The sequence below is a fragment of the Jatropha curcas genome, chromosome 8 (genome assembly GCF_041381405.1).
Source record: "Jatropha curcas cultivar XTBG-Jc1 chromosome 8, XTBG_Jcur_1.0, whole genome shotgun sequence".
Lineage (NCBI taxonomy): Eukaryota > Viridiplantae > Streptophyta > Magnoliopsida > Malpighiales > Euphorbiaceae > Jatropha > Jatropha curcas.
The window spans coordinates 3,129,922-3,154,678 of NC_143158.1; the positions used below are offsets into that span (position 1 = coordinate 3,129,922).

At 31.8% G+C, this 24,757-nt stretch overlaps 5 protein-coding genes and 1 non-coding gene across 9 annotated transcripts; 4 read left to right on the top strand and 2 right to left on the bottom strand.

The window, feature by feature from the left end:
* Window positions 1-560: 560 nt before the first annotated feature.
* On the top strand, window positions 561-633 carry TRNAA-UGC (transfer RNA alanine (anticodon UGC)). Its single transcript has one exon. It is a non-coding gene; the product is annotated as a tRNA-Ala (tRNA).
* On the top strand, window positions 591-4,808 carry LOC105638010 (uncharacterized). Of its 3 annotated transcripts, XM_037637060.2 has the most exons (9): window positions 592-771; window positions 1,013-1,072; window positions 1,274-1,341; window positions 1,781-1,896; window positions 3,081-3,187; window positions 3,524-3,573; window positions 3,664-3,746; window positions 3,829-3,976; window positions 4,688-4,808. In XM_037637060.2, exons 2-8 carry the CDS (start codon window positions 1,024-1,026, stop codon window positions 3,941-3,943), a joined length of 588 nt encoding a protein of 195 aa, XP_037492988.1. In that variant the 5' UTR covers window positions 592-771; window positions 1,013-1,023; the 3' UTR covers window positions 3,944-3,976; window positions 4,688-4,808. The 3 variants fall into 3 exon arrangements, with proteins under 3 accessions (XP_012077104.1, XP_037492988.1, XP_020536333.1); XM_012221714.4 differs by lacking the exon at window positions 4,688-4,808 and having other exon boundaries at window positions 591-855; window positions 3,829-4,277; XM_020680674.3 differs by lacking the exon at window positions 4,688-4,808 and having other exon boundaries at window positions 3,829-4,277.
* Window positions 4,809-11,062: 6,254 nt separating this feature from the next.
* LOC105638012 (Riboflavin synthase-like superfamily protein) lies at window positions 11,063-16,440 on the top strand. 2 transcript variants are annotated; one of them, XM_020680992.3, is made up of 14 exons: window positions 11,063-11,949; window positions 12,081-12,240; window positions 12,566-12,614; window positions 12,912-13,025; window positions 13,182-13,604; window positions 13,735-14,118; window positions 14,208-14,303; window positions 14,396-14,511; window positions 14,852-15,019; window positions 15,102-15,261; window positions 15,401-15,589; window positions 15,704-15,832; window positions 15,933-16,007; window positions 16,103-16,440. In XM_020680992.3, exons 1-14 carry the CDS (start codon window positions 11,355-11,357, stop codon window positions 16,142-16,144), a joined length of 2,700 nt encoding a protein of 899 aa, XP_020536651.1. In that variant the 5' UTR covers window positions 11,063-11,354; the 3' UTR covers window positions 16,145-16,440. The 2 variants fall into 2 exon arrangements, with proteins under 2 accessions (XP_020536651.1, XP_020536650.1); XM_020680991.3 differs by having other exon boundaries at window positions 11,064-11,949; window positions 15,933-16,011.
* A 99-nt stretch (window positions 16,441-16,539) lies between these two features.
* On the bottom strand, window positions 16,540-17,547 carry LOC105638013 (uncharacterized). Its single transcript, XM_012221716.4, has 2 exons — window positions 17,205-17,547; window positions 16,540-16,929 (listed from the first exon to the last, which is right to left on the bottom strand). Exons 1-2 carry the CDS (start codon window positions 17,360-17,362, stop codon window positions 16,794-16,796), a joined length of 294 nt encoding a protein of 97 aa, XP_012077106.1. The 5' UTR covers window positions 17,363-17,547; the 3' UTR covers window positions 16,540-16,793.
* An 802-nt stretch (window positions 17,548-18,349) lies between these two features.
* PRXQ (Thioredoxin superfamily protein) lies at window positions 18,350-20,250 on the top strand. Its single transcript, XM_012221717.4, has 4 exons — window positions 18,350-18,625; window positions 18,712-18,849; window positions 19,262-19,351; window positions 19,910-20,250. Exons 1-4 carry the CDS (start codon window positions 18,431-18,433, stop codon window positions 20,126-20,128), a joined length of 642 nt encoding a protein of 213 aa, XP_012077107.1. The 5' UTR covers window positions 18,350-18,430; the 3' UTR covers window positions 20,129-20,250.
* Window positions 20,251-20,331: 81 nt separating this feature from the next.
* Window positions 20,332-24,382, bottom strand: FMO1 (flavin-dependent monooxygenase 1). Its single transcript, XM_037637290.2, has 5 exons — window positions 23,866-24,382; window positions 23,288-23,528; window positions 21,444-21,622; window positions 21,004-21,353; window positions 20,332-20,907 (listed from the first exon to the last, which is right to left on the bottom strand). The coding sequence occupies exons 1-5, from the start codon at window positions 24,313-24,315 to the stop codon at window positions 20,568-20,570; spliced, it is 1,560 nt and encodes a 519-aa protein (XP_037493218.1). The 5' UTR covers window positions 24,316-24,382; the 3' UTR covers window positions 20,332-20,567.
* Between the last annotated feature and the right edge of the window lie 375 nt (window positions 24,383-24,757).

A 24,757-nucleotide genomic window follows, 5' to 3' on the forward strand; every position in this document is an offset into this window, starting at 1 on the left:
AAATAAGCATGGAGTCCATCTTAAGAAAAGGAAGGTGCCAACGGATGAAGCAAACTTGGGTGGTGGCGGTCTCAATAAAGAGATTGACTAGTAGCTCAACTCAACTATTCGGTAGTTGCTTTCTTTGTTTGTTATTGTAATTATTATTTTTTTTTTAATTTTTAAAAACTTTAATTTAACATTAATTAAAAATATGAATTTAAAAGACTGAAATTTAAAATCATCAAAATAAATTACAAAAAAATTATAAATATTTTAATTTTAATACGAATAGTTTAATTTAATTGAGATTGAGTAATGTAATTAGGAAACTCGATAGGTGTGTAATTTGTGAAAGAGAAGAGAGAACATCTAAACCCATTTAACTCCCCGATGTGTTAGAGATAAAAAAAAAAACAATAAGGTCAATAATGGTGAAAAAGATTAAAGAAAGTATCTTTTTCTATCCAATTAAACAACAAAGAGCAGGATCATTTTATCTATATATCTTTTGATTCCGCTATCCATCATAGTCGAATGTTAATCATCTATATTTATAGTTTTGAAGATGATGATCACTTGGGGATGTAGCTCAAACGGTAGAGCGCTCGCTTTGCATGCGAGAGGTACGGGGTTCGATACCCCGCATCTCCATAATCTATCCAGTTGTTTAGAAGGTTTCGTTTTGTTTTTTCCTTCAAGTTTTCTGGTTCTTCTTCAAAGTGGAAGCTTCTACGCGCTTCATATGCAGAAACCTCCCCAGAACCTCGCAGGCCAAAATTTAATTGAATGGTTGATCTAATATTTTGTTTCTCACCTTTCGCTTTTATAGTAATAAAAAAGTTTCTTACTGAGCTATTTTGTCGCAATTGAATTGTAATTTCTCCTTCTCATTTTTTTTTTTTACCCACAATTTTTTCGAAGTTGGGATTTTTTTTTTTATGGGGGAATTTCTTATGCTTCTTTTTTCAAAATTTAATAATAATATGCATTTACTAAAAGTCCTTTTGTGTTCTTCTTTTCTGTTATTGAGGACGAAGAATTATGTTGGTCTCTAGACTTGGAGTTGGAATGGTTAAACAGCTCGCAAAAGGTAAGTTTTAATTCCTTATCTGGGTTTATGATCTGGAAGCTGTATGTGCTAAGTAGGATAGGATTCTTTTTTTTTTCCTTCTTTTTCCTCACATTCAGAACCAAATTAAATAAAAGAAACTGAATATGAAAATTTGATAATTGCATATATTGATTTGAATTTTGTTTACTCCATTGCACAAATTGCTTCTTTTTTAAACAGGCATGTATAAATCCTTCAGCAGAACCGCATTTGTACAAACACCTTACACTCAATACTGGCGGCCTCAGGTACTGAAGATATGTGAAAAAGGTTGTCTTTTTTTTTTTTTTTTTTTTTGTTGGGGGGGGGGGGTGTTTAATGTATAAATTTTTGTTACTGTAGATGCTATAGAGCATAGACATACTGTAACTTCAGGCCTGTATGTACTTCCTTGATCAAATTTGAACCGTAACTATTTACATCTTGCCCCACCATTTCATAACCTGAGGCAAGAAACGGCATGTAAATAAACTGGGAATCATATTAGTGTTGGGAATACTGATCAACTTATTGGAATTTCACATGTCATGGTAGACCTGGTGATTAATAATTAAAGGTTTTATTGGTATGAGATTTATCATTTCTATTATTATTTGTTTGAGCAATATGTATTTTATTTGAAATGAAATTCTATTTACCCCATTATTCTTGTCTCGAGATATTCATTGGTTCTTAGTTTTGGAACAGTTTGAATTACATTCAGCAACTAAGGCGTTCCTAGGTACCATATTTCAGAAGCATCGTCTGTTTTCTACTACAGATTCTGGTAGTGAAAGGATCGGTGGAAGTGAACAAAAGGAAATGTAAGCTCTTTTGAATTTTTATTTCAAAAAAAAAGTGCCGAAGTTATGATGAATATTATTTCCTTTCTATTTGTCTGAAGAAAAGTAAATATTGACACCATCTTAGAAAAGCATAATGTATAAAATTATATATTTGATCAGACCTAGAATACCATGATTAGTATTTTCTTTGGTTAATAGTCATTGAAATAGGTTATTCCCAAGATTGTGGCAATGGTGAATGCATTAGTTTATAGTTTCTATTTTTTTTTTTCGGATGGAAATGACATACTGTTGGAACAGAATAACCTCTGACTTTTTCTTTTCTAGACACCGTCTTAAGTAAATTTGGGGAATCTAGAAGCCCATGCTCAGTAATTTTTAAAAATTCTCCTGGTTTCACCAAAGAATTGAAAATTTGCTCTTTCTGTCTCTCAATGAGATAGGATATTCAATAAGATCAGTCATTCCTCGAGGTCATTCAGGCTTGCCAAAAAAAAATATATATATATCAATAACAATTTTGCATCATCTTCCATTTTGAATACCTAGCTTGCTTGTGAACAACTAACTTCTATCTGTCTTAAACTACATTTTACTTGTAATCTAAACTGAAGTTTCTATTGAATTTCATGGTATTATGCAGTGAATGGATATTAGTACTTTTTGTTAACATTTATATTGTATACAATTCATTTTCACTTACAAAAGATGTACATAATTATAATTCATTGTGATTTATGGTTATCCTACGTAGATCATATATATATATATCAAAGTGATTAAGTTTGTAATTATGCCTTAATTTAGTTTTAAAATCCTGGATAAGCTAATTAAGTAGAGAATTAAGGTTTTGCATATTCTATTACAGTTTCTGGCATTGAGACTTTCAAAATAGTCGTTGTGTGCAGAAGTAGCTGCAGCTAATATGTCTATATTGTTGCTGTTTGTTCTTTAGAATATTTGGCAATTAATTGATTGTTTTTTCATAGCCTGTTCCGTCATTCAGTGTTCATATCCATGTTCTGCACCTCTTAATTAACAATTAGGATGTAAACATATACTTAATGAGCTGCATTGGTTTGCAATTGAAGAATAGAGTATGCCTTTATTCTTGGTAAAATGTACCATGGCACTTACGTATCTATTGTAGATCTGAAAGTAGGTATTGCTGTTATTTTTTCTCATTTAGATGATGTTTGCAGGATATCTGTAACATTCGTGAACAAGGATGGAGAGGAAAAGCACATCAAGGTTCCAGTTGGAATGTCAATGTTGGAAGCTGCTCATGAAAATGATATAGAACTAGAAGGCAAGGATTATGTTGCATTTTTAGGCTAGTATTGTCCACCTCGGAGTTGATTATAATTTGTTAACGTTAAGTGAGTGTTACTGGGTGGCAAACTAGCAATGCTTTTACCGAATTCTAGTAATGACAGTTTGGCTATTCATTTATTTGCTTTTCCCTGTAAAGGGTGGATGATGGCTATTATAGTCTTAGAGCAGACCAGTTTCTCCATCTTTCAAAAGTGATATTTTCCTGCTCATTCTTTTTCTCTCTTCAATTACTGAAGCAGTAAATAGATTTGTAAATTGCTATATCTTCAATTTATATGTAGTTCAATTTTATAATGTTAATGTTATTCAGGAGCCTGTGAAGGTTCACTTGCCTGTTCAACATGTCATGTGATTGTCATGGTATGTAATTGAAAGTCCAGTTTTATGTCATAACTTAATTCCATGATATTGTGCCTAAGTGGTTGGACTAACTATTGAATCTTATCGTAGGATGTAGAACACTACAACAAATTAGAAGAACCAAAAGACGAGGAGAATGACATGTTGGATTTGGCCTTTGGGCTCACAGAAACGTGAGTTCCTTGAGCATAAATACAGAACAAGAATTTGCTTTTGTGTTGAATTTAGATTTATTTTGTATTTTGGATTTTGCAGTTCTCGCTTGGGTTGTCAGGTCATTGCAAAGCCTGAACTAGATGGAATCCGATTAGCTATTCCTGCTGCCACAAGAAATTTTGCAGTTGACGGTTATGTTCCAAAACCACACTAGACATGGTGGAGCGCTAGGAAGTTTATGCTGAGGGTAAGGATACAGTCACCACAGTTTTCTTTCATGGAACTAATTCTATACTTGCATCATATAAATGAGGATGAAGGGATTGAGACTGTTGAGTCCTCTATAATGTCAAAAGAGAATGCTTTATGCATTACATTACTTGGGTTTTACCTATTATTTCCTTTCATGCATAAAGCATTATGCAGGATTTACAGTGCTTTGCCTTTGCCTGCGTTTAAATTAAAGGTTGACCATTCAAAACCTAATTGTCAATCCTTTTTGCATGCTACACCTAATTCTATATTTTTTCGCTCATCATCTATTGAAAGTTTTGGGTTCTGTGCTGCCAATGTCCAAAGAGTTAACCTTTTGAGATGAGATTCATCCTATGAAACAAGGGATTTGGTTAATACATTAATTAGAAATTTAATAATTTATTAGAAATATGTTACTATATTTTTTTTTATTATAATCATTCAAAATGGGCATGACTAGTATAAAGTTGATTGATTGTTTTTCTGGCAAAATTGAACTTTTAAGCATAGAAACTAATGGAGGACAGGACTCTGCCAGTGTAATTTACTTGATTTTGAAGCTTTTGTTCATGGACTTTTGTGCACAATTGTGTCATTTTCATTTTCAAATCACTTGAAACGCCATTCTGATGCTTTGTTTTTGTGGTTCTACCCGAATGTGCTCAAATTGTTTCTTAAGTAACCATGCCCTGTTTAATACTAGGTACAACTTCGGTGCAATGGGGAAGTACAAAACTTTGGCATTTTCTTCTTCTTTTTGAATGAGAAGTACGATTGTACAATGAACTTCTTTTTTTTTTATATAATTTAATTTTTAACTTGAATTCAATTCAAAATCAGTAATGCTGAAGAAATTTATTATTATTATTATTATTATTAGACACTTGATTTTATCTAATTAAAATTCAAAATTTATAATTAAAAAAGAAGAACAGATGTTGATGAATCTTCCAATTTCAAGATACATTATATGTTTTTGTACTATATTGGATAATATGAAATTAATCCAATGAAGAATAGATTTGATAATATCGTAATAAAATAATGAAAAATTAATAAATCTTTTTTTTAATCATTATAATAAAATATTTGTGATTTTGTCACATCCAATAGTCGTAAATTATTATGGACTTGAACCATATTGGAAGTTGGTAAAGAAGAAGGTAGGGTTTTGGTTTGAAGTGTTAACTCTAAATAACCAAAGCCATAATTAATTAAAGTGAGTTAGTTGGGGTTTGCCTCTCAATCTAGAAGAATAGAAGAAGTCTAGAACTTGGTAACTATGTCTCATTTTTGAAAAAACGACAACAATCAGTCGGCTGTGGCTTCCAGTCGGATGACGGTGAAAGCCAAAGTTGGTAGCTTCAATGGCAAACCATTGGATCAGCAATAATTACCTCACTATTTCTTTATATTTCAATATAATCACTAATTTTAACTTGTACCATCCCAATTTCTTTCTTTTTTTTTTTTTTAAATTAGATGTTTGTTTAGAATATATATTGAAATTTCTGAAAATAAAGATGATTAATCACTAAATTACAAGGAAGATACTGAAAGAATAATCGAATGAAGGTATCACAATATCCTTGTTGAAACTATTATCTATTTTTGTAAAACCAAGATTGCATTAATTAATAATGACAACCACACTTACGCTAGAGCAAGCTGTGGTCAAAATTAATATAATGACTCAAGTGGTCTAATCTATCTTACATCACATCATGACTCGGCTGCGTTTGGAGGGAGCTACCTACCAAAATACCAAACGAATAAAAAGAAAACAAACCAAGAATTGTGATACTCAACACCCTTGACCAAATAATAAAAAATAATCTAAATATTTTATAGATAAAGTATGGTTTTATAAATTATAAGAAAATAAATTGGAATTATAAAAATTTCTACACAATAAATAAAGAAGACAATTGTAATAAGAAATTAATTTTTATTCTAATTATTGCTCTATATACAGAAATAAACATTAATTGTTCAACACTAATTGTACTTGCTGCATGTCATTCCCTTTGATTTTAGGTCATATTAATAATAGTGGTAAGTAGCAAAAAGTCTATAGAGGCTGCTAAGAATAAAGGTTTAGCTTCTCCATCTCTCAACACAAATGCAAAAAATAATTATTAATTAGACATACACACACCCAAAAAATTAAAAAAATAATGAAATTATGATTAAAATTCACATGAATACGAGAAGAAAATAATGAATTCGATTACTGTTAAAAAAATCATAAATGAAAACATAATATTCCATCTGTCTCAAAATATAAGTCATTTTTTAGTGATTATTTTGTCCTAAGATATAAATCATTTTGAGTATTTTAAGAAATAATTCAATGATATTTTTTTTTAATGTTACTATTATTTATATCAGATACACTAATTACCTTCAAAAGTTACTATAAATTTTAAGATAAAAAGACCAAATTATCATTGGTTTTTTGATAATTTAGGAAAATTAATCGCTTCCTTATTTCACATATAAAAACCTTAAACGACTTATATTTTAAAACAAAAAGTGTAAATTAATATCACAAAATTATATATTAGATAAATAGATTTAGGTAGATGCATAAATCGAGTAGTTTTTTTTAACCATATATCCATAAATACAAAATCAATATATATGTTGTGTTTGAATTCATGGACTTGAAACTTGAGTTTGAATTTGAATAATTTATTGTTTAGAACAGTCAAATATCTATAAATTTAAATTTCAATGAAATTTATAAAAAATTTAAAAGCTTATAAATGATGAATTTCAAATGTGTGTTTCATCTTCTCAAATATATACATTACAAATTTCAAAATAATTTTTTTAATCGAAAATAACACAATATTGAATCAAATCCATCAACAAAGTGTTACAAATAACACCAGGAATAGTGAAATTCCACTCCTTATAGAACTACAAAAATATATCTTACGAAACAAGATGAAATTTAAGAATTAAAACACAACAGCTTAAGAAATATATGATAAAATCTATAAAACCACCTTAAATTGATGTCCAAAAGATATAATATATATGTTGAGTAGATAAGGAGGTTATTTAGACTCGAGCATTTTAAACATATATATATATATATATATATTAAAAATATGTGAAATTCAATGTATGTATAAATATAAAGTAATTAATCTTAGTAGAAGATAGCGACACTAACATCTCAACTACTGAATAATACACAAGTATAAAATATAAGTGCCTTGGTCCAAATAAAGAGTGTCTATTTTATTTTACCTTATTTTAATTTTTTAAGAGAAAAAAAATTATAATCAATGATCTGCATGATTCATGGTCTCATGGAGATTCCGCATTATCTTACTTCCACAAACGTTAATCTATCACAGTCACTCCCATTTTTTCTTTTTCTTTCTTTTTTTTTTCTTAATTAGAGGAATTACTTATGTACTAATTATATATTTCTACAGTAGCAAATAGCAATAATTAGACAGAAAAAAAAAAAATCATTGACTTCATTAGCCACTTGGGATTTAATAATAGAAAGCTACAGTCAAAAAGGCCAGTCTTCTATTATCATCTAAACCTAATTAAGATAAAATTGTTCAGCGTTATTTATTTATTGTTGAGTCCTTAATTTGACTGCTGTCCGGATTAAAAAATTAAACTTTTCTTTGGTTTAATTACCTGAAAATACAGTTTCAAATTTAATAATTTCAAAAAGAAAATTAATGGTTTTCATTTATATATATGCCTGAAAATATAAAATTTCTAAGAGATGTTCATATTTCTATGGATTAAATTATAATTAGTACAACATTTTAAGATTAATATTATGAATAGTTTAAATTTACATGTACATAAAAATTTTTATTTTTTTCACATGATTTCACATTTAGATCGAGTGATATATTTAGGTAAAATTCTCCCTATAATGATAATTCAAAATTCTGAAATTTTTTTTTTTCTGTGTAAGTGTGTTGACTGATTTAAAAAATTCTTAGCAGTGAAATTAAATTTTTTCTTAAAAAAAGAAAAAGGGAATCAGTAAGCTAAAAAGGTCATTGTTGATGAGAAAAGAAGTTATTGCAAAGCAAATAATCAAACTGAGCTATCTAATGCTATAGTAAAAGTGATTACTTTTCAATTTCTTTAATTTCAGAAGTTTGCTGCCGTGTTAAAGGGTAAAACCCCTCTTATTATAATTTTAATTCCAATTATTTGAATTGAAAATGACTTTTAACTGCATTTAAACTTAAATAATTGCACTTTCTATCTTACTATTGCATGATTTATTTTAGATTAATTAACTAAAACCAATCAATTACACTTTACCACCCAGAAAGTGCACTTTTCTATCGCATTGAAGGGAAAAAAAAAAAAAAAGGATTAAGGAAAGAAGGAACAGGAAGGCAACGACGGTGAGGAAAAGGCAAGTAATAAGATTTTAGTTTTAGATTAAATTAGTATATATTGTTTTATAACGTGAGAAAGATCATGCAAGTTTATTTTGTATACACCAAATATTTCAAAACTAATGAACTTAACAAAAGAAACATGTTCAACCTTCAATTCAAGTATCAATCCATCCATGACATTTGGCATTTGAATTAGTAAATCCCAATAATTATCGACGTAAAAATAAATTAGTAATTATTTTTAAGTTTTAATTTGACTATAAATTCATATTTCTTAATTCACTCTTATTTAGGCAATTGTTTCTACGTCTGATGGGACTGTAACGACTGTCGTCCATATTTTATGTTGAATGTTCTTGAATTTAATTTGAACGATCTATTAATTATCATTTATATTAAATAAATTAGATTCTTGTTAAGGGAAGAATGGTTCGATAAATATTATTAAATTCTAACAAGAAATTTCAAAATTAAAGATTGAAATAAGTAAATTACAGTAATATGACGCATAGCTTTCAAGTAATGAAATGGCAGTACAGGTAGAGAAAGAGGGATGGCTGAGGTGTACTGCAAGTGCAAGCTATTAGACCTTCTAGAAGAAATTAACCAAGGAAAAAAAAAAAAAAAAAAAAGTATGTGTACTTCCATGCAAAATGTACTGCATACATGTTCATGGTGAATTAATAATTACTTAATTTTACTTCACCCCTAATTAAATCCGGTGGTGACTGCTGACCAAATTTTTGCTGTGTCTTTTCATTTTATTTTCGACTCTTAACGATATGAAAATTCACACGTGCATGGAGGCAAGAGAGTGAGATAAAAATGATGCTAGCAAATGAATTGGCTATTGGGCAAATCATTTAAATCATAAAATCGAAGGAGGTATGTTTGTATGTCGTATTAAATTACAAATGATATTAGGTATATTATTGTAAATTTTATTTTCAATCTTATATATACTCTGATTCGTGTGCAAGTGCAATAATAATAACATAAAAAAAATTAGAAAAACTGTTATTAAGAAATAATAGAAAATTAATTTCAATAAATTTACAGAACATCTTGTATGCATTTTTTTTAATAGATGATGGAATATCATATTTCTAGCTAGTTTGATCAATTCAATCCTCTAACTAATTCTAATTAATACTTAAGCACATCTAATTAATCCAAAATTATTCTCTATAAAAGAAGTCAAGAGAGTTTAGCAAAAATAAATATTATAGGTATTTAGACAGAGATGCTATGATCAAGATTTAAATATATTTGAGATTTGCGAATAATCTTATTTCAATATCCATTTATAAGAACATCTACCTCTTTTTTATTGTTTTGAAAAAACAAGAATATCTAGATTATTGGGAGAATAATTCATCTTCATATACCGGATGATTAGATTATAGAGGCGTGCTTAAGTACAACTGTTGCTTCTGTGTTTTTATTTATTTTTATTATTTTATTTTATTTTTCCTTGTACCTGCTACAGAGCTTCTATGCTTCTGGACCAAGAACACAATTAATTAAGTCTTTAAAAATAGTCAAGCGATTGCAGAATGAAAATTTTAGGTAAGGGCGGCAAGAATGGGAGACATGACTGTAAGTATATATATATATAAATAATATTGTTTAGTGGTCTTCCAGTTAAATGTACAGCTGTGTAGTTTTTGACAAGAAGAAATATGGCTCTAAATACTTTCAGCCCCTGGACTCGGCACTAACCCTATCCTATTCCTACCAGCTGAAGCCATTCTGGAGTTAGGAATCTTCAAAGTGGGAGTTGGCAAATATTTAAACAGATGTAACTGAATTTCGGAACATGCTTCATATGGAAACCAGCTTTTTATTAGCCTAAGTTAATTCATATCTAGGTTTCTTTTCTTTGTTGTACATCGGAGCTACCATACCTTAAGATTTGGTTAATCTCATATTTCATCAGTAATCTAAAAGTTTAAACTACGTACACATAAAGTTACAACTTATAGGACGTTGATAAAAACTTATTAAATTCCAATCTCAGTCTTGCTCAACTCATCTATATATATATATATATATATATATATAATTGCTTGCATTACAGAAACAAAGTTCAACTTTCCTTCTTCTCTCACTCCTACAGTCAATTTTTGTTACGTGGCCTTTCCTTCCAGCCCTATTATCAGAACAATGCTAAATTGCTTTCCAAGACCCAAAAAATTTTACAGGTTATAGGAGTCCAAAATCGAACCACAAGCTGGACTCGAACCATAATAAGTTAAAATTAGATATAGCCACCGTATCATTTACAAGTCCCATCACATACCTTACACTTTTTGACCTCATGTTATATATGTGATTTTTCTACTTTCTTATATGCTTATAGTTGTCAATCATTCGTTTCCTTCTAATTATTTCAAAAAACAAATTTCTCCTAGATTTTCGCATTACGTGGCACAATCCATGCCGTAGCTTCTGTTGACGAAACCAGTTGCCATCTCTCCTTCTTGTAATTAAGCTAATCACGTTAAAAGGCGTAAGTGAAAAACTAATCCTCAAATACAAATTTTTTTTGTTTTTTTTTTTCTTTTTTATTTAGATGAGACTAAATACAAATGATTAGTTTTGTAAAGTTTGGAAATACCATTAATATAAATATTTTCTAATTTCAATGGACTAATTCATGGTATTGTTCAAAAACTGAAAATAATGCAGGTACTTAATCTAGCAAAATCTCAACTACCACTTCACCTCCCTCTAGCACCTCCTCTCTCTCTCTCTCTGCACGACTAGGCAAAAGCGTTGAATTCGTGTGAAGAAGTCCGTTGGGAGGTGTTTGTCTTGTTTTCTATACTAGTTTACTAAGCAATTCCATTGTTCAAGAGTGCCAAGCCAAAGGCTCCATCTATTGTGTCAAACTGTGAATAACTTCTACAGCTAGCCAAGCAGGAATTAAGAGGAAGGAAGATAATTAAGAACTGACCGGAAAAGATAATGAAGTCGTCGTCATCTTTTGGTGGAAGCAGCTCCAGGCTTTCGAATTACAGCCGTACATTGGACTTCCCGGATGAGCTTGACTCTGGAGCTGCCAGCGACTGTGAACTTGGCGGAGTAATGTTGCCGATTTTCCTCAACGACCTGAGAAGAAACAACGAGCAAGAGTTAGTTGAGGTCACGCTTGAGCTTGACAATGACTCCATTTTTGTTTGTAGTGTTAAACCGAATCCTACCTCAACCACGTCGGATCCTGGTGGCGGAGTTCATGCCAACGCGGCGGGTATTTTAGAAAGGAGTTTATCTGCGTCGTCGAGAATTCGCCGGAAGTTTGGGTGGTTGAGGTCGAGATCATCGAAGACGACTTCATCAGAGATTGATGACAGAACGATTTCGGCGAGAGATGCAAGGAAAATCAACGCGAAACTCCAACGGACGAGATCGGGAGCTCAGAGAGCACTTAAAGGACTGAGGTTTATTAGTAAGACTGCAGGATCATCTGACACAAGCGAGCTGTGGAAACGAGTTGAGTCGCGGTTTAACTCGCTTGCCAAAGACGGATTGCTTGCTAGAGAAGATTTCGGTGAATGCATAGGTAAACCGGAAACAAGATTTTTATTTTTCATTTTTGGTGATTTATTTTCAAAATAAAAGTATCAAGTTCCTTATTATTTTATATTTGACTTCTTCTTTTTTTTTTTCTTTGTTTTGATGTGGATACTGCAGGAATGGTCGATTCAAAGGAGTTTGCTGTTTGTATATTTGATGCTTTAGCGAGGAGGAGAAGACGAAGAATATCGAAGATAACTAAAGATGAGCTTCAGGATTTCTGGTTACAGATTACAGACCAGAGCTTTGACGCGCGCCTTCAGATTTTCTTTGACATGTGGGTCTTCCAGTCTTTTTTTTTTTTTTCTTAATGTTCGAATCTGATAGTTCGAAATTGGTCAAACCATTAACGTTTTACAAAACCGCGAACAAATTCTGTTGTTTTTAGTTGTGTCGTTAATAATTATCAGGTGCTGCTGACGAGACAACTAAAGAATTTTGGGCTTTTGGCCCACTTGAATTAGCCCGGGTGATGATTTGGTTATTAGTTCCACTGGAAAACCAGAAACTTATTTTCCACCACCATTTAGCAGATTATTGAAGCAATACAATTTTTCTAGCAATTTCAAGCTTTTAAAGAACCTTTCTCGTGCTTTTTTCAGGGTTGATAGCAATGAAGATGGAAGAATAACAAGGGAAGAAGTGCAGGAGGTAATTCTAATTTAGTAATTTGGAAACAGCTTTCTTTTATCAAAGAACATTGTTTTTTTAGATGGGATGTATTTAATAATTATATTCTGTAAAACTCTAATAATATCATGGTCCCTGCAAGTATGAGGAGTAAAAAGGAATAGGGATATCGTAGCACTGGCCTTTCCTTTTAGCATAAGATTATAGTAATAATTAATTAAATTATTTACAAGTTGCTACCTAGTATAACTGTATAAGTATACTAATTTCATTATTATTAATTTATTTATCATTATCTTTTATTTATAATAATTGCAGCTTATAATGCTCAGTGCTTCTGCAAATAACCTGTCAAAGCTCAAGGAACAAGCTGAAGAATATGCGTCATTAATAATGGAGGAATTAGATCCGGAAAATTTTGGATATATTGAGGTAAATAAAAAATAAAACCCCTCTAATTTCAGTTGGAGGTTATGAATGTAACTTCCATTCCTTTTTTTTTTTTCTAAAGGTTTTGGTTAGCCTATTTTATACCAAAAACAGATTGATTGCTTGCCAATTTTATCCTGTCGTTTTTTTTTTTTCCAGTTGTGGCAGTTAGAAACACTACTTCTACAAAGAGACACATACATGAACTACAGCAGACCACTAAGCACAACAAGTGTAGGGTGGAGTCAGAATTTAAGTTCATTCAGACCCCAGACAGTGGTGCGTAGGCTGAGCTTTTCATTGAGGTGCCTAATTCTTGAGAACTGGCAGAGAAGTTCGATTTTAATGCTGTGGATGATAACAATGGCTTGCCTATTCGTCTGGAAATTTCTCCAATATAGGAATAGAGATGCATTTCAGGTGATGGGCTTTTGCTTATGTACTGCCAAGGGTGCTGCAGAAACTCTTAAGCTCAATATGGCCCTTATTCTTTTACCCGTTTGTCGAAATACCCTTACTTGGCTTCGGTCCACTAAAGCAAGGTCCTTTATTCCCTTTGATGACAATATTAATTTCCACAAGGTATATGAAGAATCCCAACTCAATTCCATAGTTTATGGCTTCAATTCTTATTTTGATGAGAAATGCATAATATTTCTAAATGGAAAGGTCCAAATTAAGTAATTAACATGTTTTTGTCTGATTTTTGCAGATAATTGCATGTGCAATAGCCGTTGGAGTCATACTTCATGCAGGAAACCATTTGTTGTGTGACTTTCCACGTTTGATAAACTCTTCTCCCAATAAATTTGCATTGCTAGCCTCTGATTTCAATAATAAGCAGCCTACGTATGGAGACTTGCTGATTGGTGTTGAAGGTGTTACTGGGATTTCTATGGTGGTTCTAATGACCATAGCATTCACACTAGCAACAAGCCAATTCAGGAGGAATGTGGTAAAATTACCTGCACTCTTCAACAGATTGACAGGTTTCAATGCATTCTGGTACTCTCATCATCTTTTTGGCGTCGTCTATGTTTTGCTGCTTGTCCATGGAACCTTCTTATTCTTAGTCCACAAGTGGAATCAGAAAACAGTAAGAACTTGGATTGCATAATGTATTATGGGTTTGGCACAAGAATTTAATTAGAAGAATTAAAATTGAGTGCATTTTTAATGTTTCAGACATGGCTATACATCAGTGCTCCCTTGTTACTCTATGTAGCTGAACGGAGTGTCCGAACATGTAGATCGGGACATTATTCAGTAAAAATATTGATGGTATTTACGTTCCTTGGTTCATATTGTTCCATGTTTGATGGTGTATTTATCTCGCAAGAATGAAAATCTAATGCGTCACTTGATCTCCACAGGTATCTGTTCTTCCAGGAAACGTCTTCAGCTTAACGATGTCCAAGCCACAGGGGTTTAAGTACAAGAGTGGGCAGTATATATTTCTGCAATGTCCAGCAATTTCTCCTTTTGAATGGTGAGCTTATTCTGAACAAAATTCAGCTTCTCTGCGCAAGGGCTCTCCTCTCTCTTAGCTTCGGAGTCTATAGACATCGTTGCAGCTTTTGAGAAGAGAAAAATATATACTAAAAAATACCGATTAAAAATCATTAAAATTTGTTTTTAGAATGACTTTTACAGAATCTAGCTGTGAAAGCTTCCAAAAACCAAACAGCAATTCCAAATTATTATTATTATTATTTTTGACATATAAAATATGCTTTTTTGGAAAGGCAATTTTGACCTCAATATTTAACGAACTCTGGACATAAATACTTGAAGCTATTAAGCACACAAATAACCTTTAAACCATACAGGCACCCATTTTCTATAACATCAGCTCCGGGAGATGATTGCCTCAGTGTTCACATTCGGATAGTAGGAGACTGGACGCAAGAATTGAAGAGAGTTTTCACTGAGGTAAATGATTCATCAGCTGTTATTGATCGAGCCATATATGGTCAACCTGGAGCCGTTCAGAGAGGGTAATTACATACCAACAAACTCTACTCTTTAAGATTAAAAATCACAACTATATGTATTAAGTCAGAATGAACACTGATGCAGCCAACCGAAACTATATGTTGATGGTCCATATGGAGCTCCAGCCCAAGACTACCAAAATTATGACGTCTTGCTACTTGTGGGACTAGGAATTGGAGCTACACCCTTCATAAGCATACTTAGAGATCTTTTAAATAATACCAGAGCAGCAGATTATCAAACGGTAAAAATTCATGCTTTAAAATGAAAGTTCCAAGTTTAACTTTCGCCAGAGCTGACTGATTTTTCTTTCTTCCTTTTCTTCTTCTCTCGCTCTCTCTCTTTCTTTTTTCCCCCTTCTTTGGCATATGTTAATGGTGTAGGATTCAAACACTGAAACTAGTAGATCAGATGAAAGCTCAAACAGTTATACATCTTCAAGTATGAATTCGAGTAGCAAAATGAGAACGCAGAGGACTACAAGTGCTTATTTCTACTGGGTTACAAGAGAACCTGGGTCATTTGAATGGTTTAAAGGAGTAATGAATGAAGTTGCAGAAATGGATCATAAGGTAAAACATCAAAATCTTTCAATCTCTGCTCTTAATTATTGTCGTACAACATATACAGCCACAAGTGGGGAGTGACTTTTTTTCTTCTTTTTTGCTTTGTAAACTACGTATCAGGGTCAAATAGAGTTACATAACTACCTTACAAGCGTTTATGAAGAAGGTGATGCAAGATCAACTTTGATTACCATGGTTCAAGCTCTCAACCATGCCAAACATGGGGTCGACATCCTTTCTGGCACTCGAGTATGATCTCTAGTGAAGAATATTGAGAACATTTCGGAATTAACGAAAGAGAGATTTAACTTTTCCTAATGATCTTCTATTTAAATTTTCTTTCTTGCAGTTAAGAACACACTTTGCAAGGCCTAATTGGAAAGAGGTGTTCACTAAAATAGCAGCAAAGCATCCATTTGCCACAGTAGGTAAATAAATCAAATGAAAATAAACATGATGTAACAATCTCTGGGTGAAAAAGACATGTTTTGACAAAATAAAGGCTTTTGAAAATTGCAGGGGTGTTTTACTGTGGAATGCCAGTGTTGGCAAAGGAGCTGAAGAAACTATCTCAAGAACTAAGTCACAAGACATCCACGCGGTTCGAGTTCCACAAGGAATATTTCTGAATCAAGAGGGAAATGATATTAAGAAATATCAAATCAACTGTTATTATTTTGTAATTATTAAATAATTGAGGGAAAAGTATACAAATATACACACCTTATGTTTGTAGCACAGTTAGATGTAAATGCTGTTTATACACCATTCATGCAGCAACCCAAACCAAAAATTATGGGATTTGAGTAAACAAAAAAAGAATTTCAGTCGTTGACAAAAAATTTTCTATGTTCTAATTACCTTGACAACGCACAGCACTAGTTGATTTTTTCCTGATTTGAAATGCATAAAGTGCAGAACATAGGAAACAGAAATACAGAAATACAATCACAAGATACAGAAAAGAGTTTCGCATAGAGACGCATATATATTTAGAATTGAATTGGAATTCATCTATTTATAAATGTTAGCAAAAATTAACAGGAATCACCTGCCAGTGATAGAACTATAAAGTTTCTATTCCAAGAATCATCATTATCATGAAATACAAACAATATAAATCTAACAATTTTGGAATACCGTTAGATAGGGATTTCTTCAAAACAGCATCACCTCTTCTAGTCACATGAGAAACAGAGTATGCCTGAAATCAATCATCCTTCAATCTCTTGAGAAGCTTGGAAGCCCATCTCTTAACACGACTTTTCAACGTGTAACCAACAAAGACTCCAGCAACAAAGAAAATTATAGACACTTTTGAGCAAGTCCACAGTGAGACCATATTTCTGCCATTGGAAAAATTAGCTATAAAGAACTCATGAATGATGTTTCAACTAACAATTCAATTGCAGTTAAACATTAGTACCCCATAAATAAATTATTTCAGTACTCTGAATTAGACTATCTCATGGAGCTCAAGTTACAAAACTGAAGTACATAACAATTCAATAATTATCTGAAACTCAATGGCCACGACCAAATAAAAAAAAAATCAATAATTTACAACAAGGGTTTTGAATTTAATAGTAAAAATGAAAACTTCAACAACAAGTGGAAATACCTGGGAGGCCTGTAGAGAATAACACGAGATTGATCAGAAGAAGATAAAGCATCGGTAACTCCTCCGAAATTGTACGAACTGTCATTCGGGGAAGGAAAAGAAGTCCCTGATTTCGACTCTTTTGCAACATGACGGAAAAATTTCTGCACTCCCTCCATTTTCTTGTATTAGAACACGATAACACGACAAGAAAGATCAGATATTAGAACCCCAAAATCGTATATCGAAAGAACTGAGAGGAGATTGATTGGAATGGTTTTTAGGGGTTATAGGGTTTTAAGAATCTGCTTAGAGCGCACTTGTTGCCATTGGCCTACTATTTTCACCGGTACAAAATTGACAAAATTAAATTGCAGATTAGTCCCTAGATGTATGGAAAATGGTAGGACGACTTGTGCCCAATAGACTCAGGTCCATACATGAATGACCACTCTGCTGGGCCGAAAATGGATTCTCGTAATTGCTAAATGGGTTCATTAGTTGCTAAAATTTTGTTAACATTTAAAATTTCACATTATTTTACCATGAGTTCTTGTTTTATATATATTATTTTTCTTAGCACGAAATGAGATAATTCTAAGTTTTAGCTTCTTCAAATAAAATAAAAAAAAATATCCGTTATTTTGGTTTAAAAAATAGTTTTTCTGTTTATTTTTAATTTTTAATATGTTAAAAAAATTCAATTTAAGATTATTTATTCTGTTATTTTAAAAATGGTAATCAAAGTAATCAAAATAATCAAAAAATTTTTAAGTAATATATAAAATATAATTCTTTTTAGCAATAAATATTATTTTATAAATTTCTATTAATAATATGTAATTTAAATAATCTTTAGGTATTAGTACATATCTGTTATTTCTATCAACAAATGTTAAAAATTTTTCAGTTATTACAAAATTTCAAGTTGATTTGGTCCATACAAATATCCATTATTAATTATTTAATTCTAAAAACCCTCCATTTAATAGATTCTTACAAAAAAAATGATAATGTAAAAAAATAGTTGAGGTTTTTTTTTTTTTTTTTTAAAAGAAAAAGGAGAGGATTGGGGTCAGCAATTGTCCACGCCAAAGGCCAAATTCATCCCCATCTTCTTGCAATCGTCGTCCCAATAAGTGACTTTGCTTCCTTTGACCCTTATCTTTCCTTTGCTAAACCCATAAAATGCGACCAACAAAAGGACCAAATAACATTTATCCTTCTTTTGCTTCTCTCTATATCAAATGGCTTCCATTTCTCTACCTAAGCATTCTCTACCTTCTCTCCTTCCTACTCAGAAACCCAGACACTCTCCTTCTCAAAATCTCCCAATTTTCTCCAAAGCTTCACAATCCCAATTTTATGGCCTCAAGCTCTCTAATTTATCTTCTCTCACAATTCCATCTTCTTCTTCTTTGAAGACTACCATTTTTGCTAAGGTGCATTTGGTCAATGTAGGAAATTTCGGGTTCTATTTATTCATTTTTCGATTTATTGATTTTGGGTTTGTCTTCTTTTTTTTCAGGTGAATAAAGGACAGGTGCCTCCGTCTTTCACATTGAAAGATCAAGATGGGAAAAATGTGAGCCTTTCTAAATTCAAAGGGAAGCCTGTAGTTGTTTATTTCTACCCAGCTGATGAGACCCCTGGCTGCACCAAACAGGTAATTTTCTTAATTTCTTGCTTTGAAGTTCTTGCTTTAACTTTATAGAAATCTAAATATTTCTTTTCCAAGTAAGAATAATGTAATAATGTAGGTTAGAGAAAGGTTACTTTTTTATTATCATCGTAAGGTTTCATTGTTATTTTGTTTGAATTACCAATGTTGCAACCAGAAAGTTTTGAACTTTTGGAGAAATCACCATTTCTATAAGTTTTGAATGTATAGTAGACGTGTGGTGTATGTGCTTGCTGTGTTCACTGTTCATAATTCAGAAGCCACTGTGACGTGAATAAACAAAATTCATGTTTTATTTGAATTTCGAGTTGTTAAAACTAGTTATTCTTATGAGAAGAACATAGGTTCAGGCATCTTTCCAAGTAGTGCAGATACTAAAATGGCTGTATCTTTGCAGGCCTGTGCTTTCAGGGATTCTTATGAGAAGTTTAAGAAAGCAGGAGCAGAGGTTATTGGAATCAGTGGTGATGATACATCGTCGCACAATGTAACAACATAACTTCTTTCTTTCATGGAGCATGATTAATATTATAAATTATAATTTCATTTCTTGTTTAATATTAATTAGATTCCTTATTTAAATTTCACTCATTAATTTAGTTCCATTCAAATGCCTCTCTTTGCCTATGGTTGATTTGGCAAAAACCCAAATTACTTGTGCGTGTTATCCATCGATTTTTCCAACCACATGTCCCCTTTACTTTCATGCTGGCTCTGTTGTTTTTTGCATGCAGAATATAAGCTGCAAGAGAGAGAGAGAGAGTGCTATTGAGCTAAACATTTCCTTTGATTTGAGCTTAGGGCTTCAACCAAGCTTTTTCATTCCAAGAATGGATTTTGACTTACCAAAATTAATTACTCCACGAATAATTTTAGTTAATTTGCTTTTGTTCTATAGTACAATTAACCTTTGTGAAGTATGAAGCTCTGGATTTAGTTTAGCTTGATTGCATGCTTGAGCTCATTTGACTCGTTGTAGCGCATAAATGATATCAATCCTAATAGAAATTGACAGAAAAAACTTAAAAATGTCTTTAACTTGCAGGCTTTTGCGAAAAAATATAGACTTCCATTTACATTGCTGAGTGACGAAGGAAATAAAGTAAGAAAAGAGTGGGGCATTCCAGGAGATTTATTTGGAGCATTACCTGGAAGACAGACGTATGTTCTTGACAAGAAAGGCGTGGTTCAACTCATCTACAACAACCAGTTCCAACCCGAAAAGCATATTGATGAAACCCTGAAACTACTTCAAAGCCTTTGAACTTTTCTTCTATGTTGTATTGCTTTTGTCTTACCATTTTCCCCCGTTAGTATATTCTCTTGTAGCTCAACAATGGCCCTGTATTATACATTTACAAGGAATTGAGTTCGATTTGTTATTAAGGTGTTTTGTTTATATATTATGAGGAGAAAAATCAAAATATTTATCATATATAACATGAGTTTTTCATATTACAATATTCTTGGCAAATCACATTATTAAAAGGTTTTATCCTTTCTCTTGGATAAACACTGAACAACATAATTTATGGAGACAGATTTCAAATACTCCTATGCATGATAACCGCATTATTTTTCTTAAACTTCAACTCTTTCCTTATTTATGTGTAGAAAGAAAGAATGGCATTAGATATTGATGATTTTTTTTTTTTTTCCTTTTTTTTTCCTGTTTTTTTTTTTTTTTTTTTGGTTATAAACCGTTATTTCTGCTCATAGTCTTGACTGCCATATGGACTAAATGCTTCAGCCAGCGAGCTTTTCTTCCTCCAAGAACTCCATCCCATTTCTTCGCAGATATCATCACTATGGTTGATGCTGAAAGTGGAGATGCAGTGCCTCTTGTAAAACCTAGTCGTTCTTTTCATTACTTCAATCTCCTTTGACACTTGCTCAAGCATTTTCTCTACAGTTGGGAGCTTAAATTTATTGTCAACCAGTCTTGCTAGCCACATACTGCGCAGCTCTGATGTGTGAAGATTTGAAACACTTTGTATGTAACCCACAAAAGCCATGTTTGGAATCAATGGATGGATTGTACCTCTGCAAGAAAAAGAATAAAAATGGTTGTTACTCTCGAATCATTGACAATTGATTCTTGAAACTCCTGTGATAAAAAAAGGAGCTAATTGTTGTAACCTGTATAAGGGTATGAGACCAGAAGGATACTCTAACAAACTACAAAAAGGCTCTGGTAAGATATTTTTGAGCTTTCTCTTTCCATCATAACCAGTAGCAAGAATCACAACATCAGCTTTCAACTCAGTGCTATCATCAAATTCAAGTCCTTCTCTAGTGAACCACCATTTTGATGTTCTTTTGAACAGAATGTTGCCCTTGTCAGCTTCTGGGAAGAAATTTTCCGGCATGATAGCCATCTGGCACGAAGCATAATCTTCGACGAAAGGATGATCTGGTTTTAATCCATATTTCTGCAGAGGCAGTTTGTAGAGCAGATAGGACTCTATGAACTTGGAAACTGCATGCCTCTGCAAAAATTCAATACAAATAATCAATAATATAGGCAACATGCTTAATTATTAAGGACCTTTTCCATATATTTACAGAAAATGACTTACCACTGGAGAAAAAAGTAGGCAGAGAAAGGCCTTGAGGACGCCTTGATTAGGCCTTTCATGGATAAATTGCGAAGATCTTGTGGAAAAGAATAAGAAAAATGGCAAACCCCAAACCCAGTAATGTGGAACAGTCCAATGTAAGTTTCTTACCACCATTGTGCAGGGCTGTCCATCTGGACCTGCATCACATTCAAAAATCGCCGCAAAATTTTGCAAGTGAGCTACAGATGTAATTAGTCTTTCGGCTTTCAAATATAAATGAGTTTCACATAATTAATTAATATTATTTAAAAGAAAAAGGGAACAAACTCTGATCTTATCTAATTAAGTTAGGTATGAGGTACGCCGGATTAATTATTATTAATTAGATTAATTAAATTTAATTTAGTACCACCGGAGTAGTTTCTAATACTAAAAAATCTCGAATAAAACTTAGTCAGAATCAAATTAATTAGGAAAACGGAAAATGAAATAAAGTCTAATCCAATTAAATATAATTGACTAATGAGTGAATTTTATATGCTATAACTCCATTAGAGCATAATTTAAAAATAAAAAATAAAAAAAAAAACCTCCATTAGAGCATAAATCGTAACAGTACTTAAATTAAAATATGAAACGTGATGTACAGATTAGTTAATTAAACTAAAAAGACCTGCAATAACTGAATTTTATTTCCTCAAAAAAAAGTTATTTTATATATATTTTTTTTAAAAAAAAAGATAAAAATTCGTGCAAAATTCTTTAGAATTTTCCTATCACTGTCACAAAGAGTTGAATTGAATTATAGAAAATGCGCAAATTGAGGAAAAAACAGAATTTTTCCAATTTTCCAAGATTGGAAACATGGGGTTGGACATTTCCTAGTTCATGATACGATACCTAACCTAAGAGTCAATTTGAATTTTTTTTTTTTTTTTTTTTAAAAAAAGTAAAGAGAAAATTGGCGTTGGCAAAACGACACTTGGTTGTTTTTGCCTTCACTATTATGAGACTTTGACGACAATAGATGCCCTTTCCTCTTTGAGACATGGCTTGGAGAAAGGGAGCAAAATGCATGCAAAATGTCAGATCAATTTAACGTGGAATATTGTGCCTAGTCATGGTTGATAATACATAAATTCATAATATATTATTATTATTATTTGTCCACCACTTTAATACAGACCAACTTGACACTATATAATATTTAATTATGTAACTGTACAAGATATTAATTACACAATGATTTAATTATTACGTAAAATCATTTTTTTTTTTACCAAATAAGTTATCTTTTCTTCTTTTTGTATTTTTCAAGAAAATACAAGAAATAAAGAGAGTTCAAAATTCAATCTTTTATTTATTTTTCATAAATATAGTGGGAACTGAAAAATACATATTTTTTATCATGTATTGTATGATAAAGGAAAGAAATTAATGATCTAAATATTGAAAAACTATTTAACGAATAAAATTATTTTTTCAATATAAATTCATTAGTAATTATCAAAATCTACAATTAATTATCATAATCAATAGAGTTTGTGGTTCTTTAAATGCACGACAAGAATTATTTAAATTTTCTTGTATTACACAAAATGAGTGCATAAAATATCGTTTAGCTATTAAAATTATTCTGTAACATTTGCAAAATCACAGAAATTATAAAATAAATAAGAGAAAAAAAAACAATTTAGAAATTCCAATGTAAACTAACATTTATTATCGAAAAAATATTGTCAAACGAAGAACTTTGACATGCTTGCACCTACTTAGATATATTTTTATGGTTATATATGTAGTTTATAAGCTGCGATTAATTAGTTAATATCCATCCAATTAAATAAATATATGTAATATACCTTGATTTGCCTCAACACATTCCAAGGCTAAATCAATAGCAGATTTTTTGAAGCCAACGACGACGACTTTCTTTCCCTTAAGAAGTTGAGAGGCAGATTCCTTGTCCAGTTTGCAGTAATCAAGCGTATGCAATACCTCTCCCTTGAATATTTCTGGTCCTCTATTATAAGGAAATTCTGGAACCTTGGCTATATCTCCATATTTTCCTATGCAAATAACAAGAAACTCGAACGCATACCACTGTATATACATATTATAAGAAGCAACAAATGAATAATATCAGCTAATTATTTAAAAAATAATAATTAAGGTGAAGCTAATTACGAGTATGTTATATATTGCTAAACAACATAATTAATTTATATTATATAAGATAATATCCTACTAATTCGAAAAATAATCTTATCGTCAAGTGTCTGGTTATGATATATAGGAGTTTAAGAATTTTTTATATATATCAACATATGATCAAATTAATGGTATTTTTCAAAGAAAAAAAAAAAAAAAAAGAAACCTAGAATTCATGTTTTAACTATACAAATATTCATTATACAGAGTAGTCAAAGGAAAAAAGGACCTGAATAGTGTCGGATTGATTGGTTTGCACCGCTACCTCCCATACAGGCTGACCAGGGAGGAGGCTGCCATACTCCCCATACTTATTACCATCAGCTGGTTCCAGGTCACCGACAAACCGGAGCTCCACCACCTTAGAATTGAACCTAATATGCTTCAATAGGTCAAAACGATCAACATAAGATTTTAAATAATCCACAACCTCAGAATGAGAAGGAAAAGCTGGATCATCTCTGTTAGGCCAAAAATGATCAGAGAATTCATAATCAGCACGAGAAGACTGAAGTTTTGTGGAATGGTAAACGCAAGTTTTCCAAACACCTCCAATACAATCATTCGCTTCAAAAACGATTGGATTATGGTGAGCTAGCTGCTTAAGCGCTGCTAACCCGCTAACCCCAGCCCCTATAATACCAATTTTTGACTCCACGATATGACTTTCCCTAGCCATTGTTAAAATGGGAATTTTTTCTTTGTTAAGTATAATTGAAATGGGATTTTAGTGCAAGGTTTTGGGTAAGAATTAGCTATAGAGACTACGAGTTTATGGTGACAGTGGAATGCAAAGTTTTGCATGGGTGATGGCTATTTATAGCACATGGATGGACTTTTTGAAAAAAAAAAAAAATAAAGGTGACCATTTTTTTAATAAATAATAATAATATAGTAATTGTATGAAATTGGTTAGATATGGAGGGGAAATTTCTCGAAGTACATGGTTTTCATTTTTACTTCTTTTTCTTTTCTGATGAAGGTGAGAAGATTTCGTGAGTTTCTTTGTAGTTTCAAAACCCTAACTGTTATACAGTTGCCAATGGATGTGCGGTAAAGGATTGTTGCATATGCATAATGCATCCTAGGAGGCACATATATGACTTCCGGGAAAAAGCCTA

What these genes read in the sequence shown, in the direction of transcription:
- LOC105638010 (XM_012221714.4), top strand. Translation starts at nt 1,024, where the DNA reads ATGTTGGTCTCTAGACTTGGAGTTGGAATGGTTAAACAGCTCGCAAAA. An exon ending in CTCAATACTGGCGGCCTCAG is followed by an intron (nt 1,342 to 1,780) that starts GTACTGAAGATA and finishes GTTTTGGAACAG; the next exon opens with TTTGAATTACATTCAGCAAC. An exon ending in GGAAGTGAACAAAAGGAAAT is followed by an intron (nt 1,897 to 3,080) that starts GTAAGCTCTTTT and finishes TGATGTTTGCAG; the next exon opens with GATATCTGTAACATTCGTGA.
- LOC105638012 (XM_020680991.3), top strand. Translation starts at nt 11,355, where the DNA reads ATGAAGTCGTCGTCATCTTTTGGTGGAAGCAGCTCCAGGCTTTCGAAT. An exon ending in AGATTTCGGTGAATGCATAG is followed by an intron (nt 11,950 to 12,080) that starts GTAAACCGGAAA and finishes TGGATACTGCAG; the next exon opens with GAATGGTCGATTCAAAGGAG. An exon ending in CAAGGGAAGAAGTGCAGGAG is followed by an intron (nt 12,615 to 12,911) that starts GTAATTCTAATT and finishes TAATAATTGCAG; the next exon opens with CTTATAATGCTCAGTGCTTC.
- LOC105638013 (XM_012221716.4), bottom strand. Translation starts at nt 17,362, where the DNA reads ATGGAGGGAGTGCAGAAATTTTTCCGTCATGTTGCAAAAGAGTCGAAA. An exon ending in ATTCTCTACAGGCCTCCCAG is followed by an intron (nt 16,930 to 17,204) that starts GTATTTCCACTT and finishes TTCCAATGGCAG; the next exon opens with AAATATGGTCTCACTGTGGA.
- PRXQ (XM_012221717.4), top strand. Translation starts at nt 18,431, where the DNA reads ATGGCTTCCATTTCTCTACCTAAGCATTCTCTACCTTCTCTCCTTCCT. An exon ending in AGACTACCATTTTTGCTAAG is followed by an intron (nt 18,626 to 18,711) that starts GTGCATTTGGTC and finishes CTTTTTTTTCAG; the next exon opens with GTGAATAAAGGACAGGTGCC. An exon ending in CCCCTGGCTGCACCAAACAG is followed by an intron (nt 18,850 to 19,261) that starts GTAATTTTCTTA and finishes GTATCTTTGCAG; the next exon opens with GCCTGTGCTTTCAGGGATTC.
- FMO1 (XM_037637290.2), bottom strand. Translation starts at nt 24,315, where the DNA reads ATGGCTAGGGAAAGTCATATCGTGGAGTCAAAAATTGGTATTATAGGG. An exon ending in ATCAATCCGACACTATTCAG is followed by an intron (nt 23,529 to 23,865) that starts GTCCTTTTTTCC and finishes ATGTATATACAG; the next exon opens with TGGTATGCGTTCGAGTTTCT. An exon ending in ATGTGTTGAGGCAAATCAAG is followed by an intron (nt 21,623 to 23,287) that starts GTATATTACATA and finishes AATGTGATGCAG; the next exon opens with GTCCAGATGGACAGCCCTGC.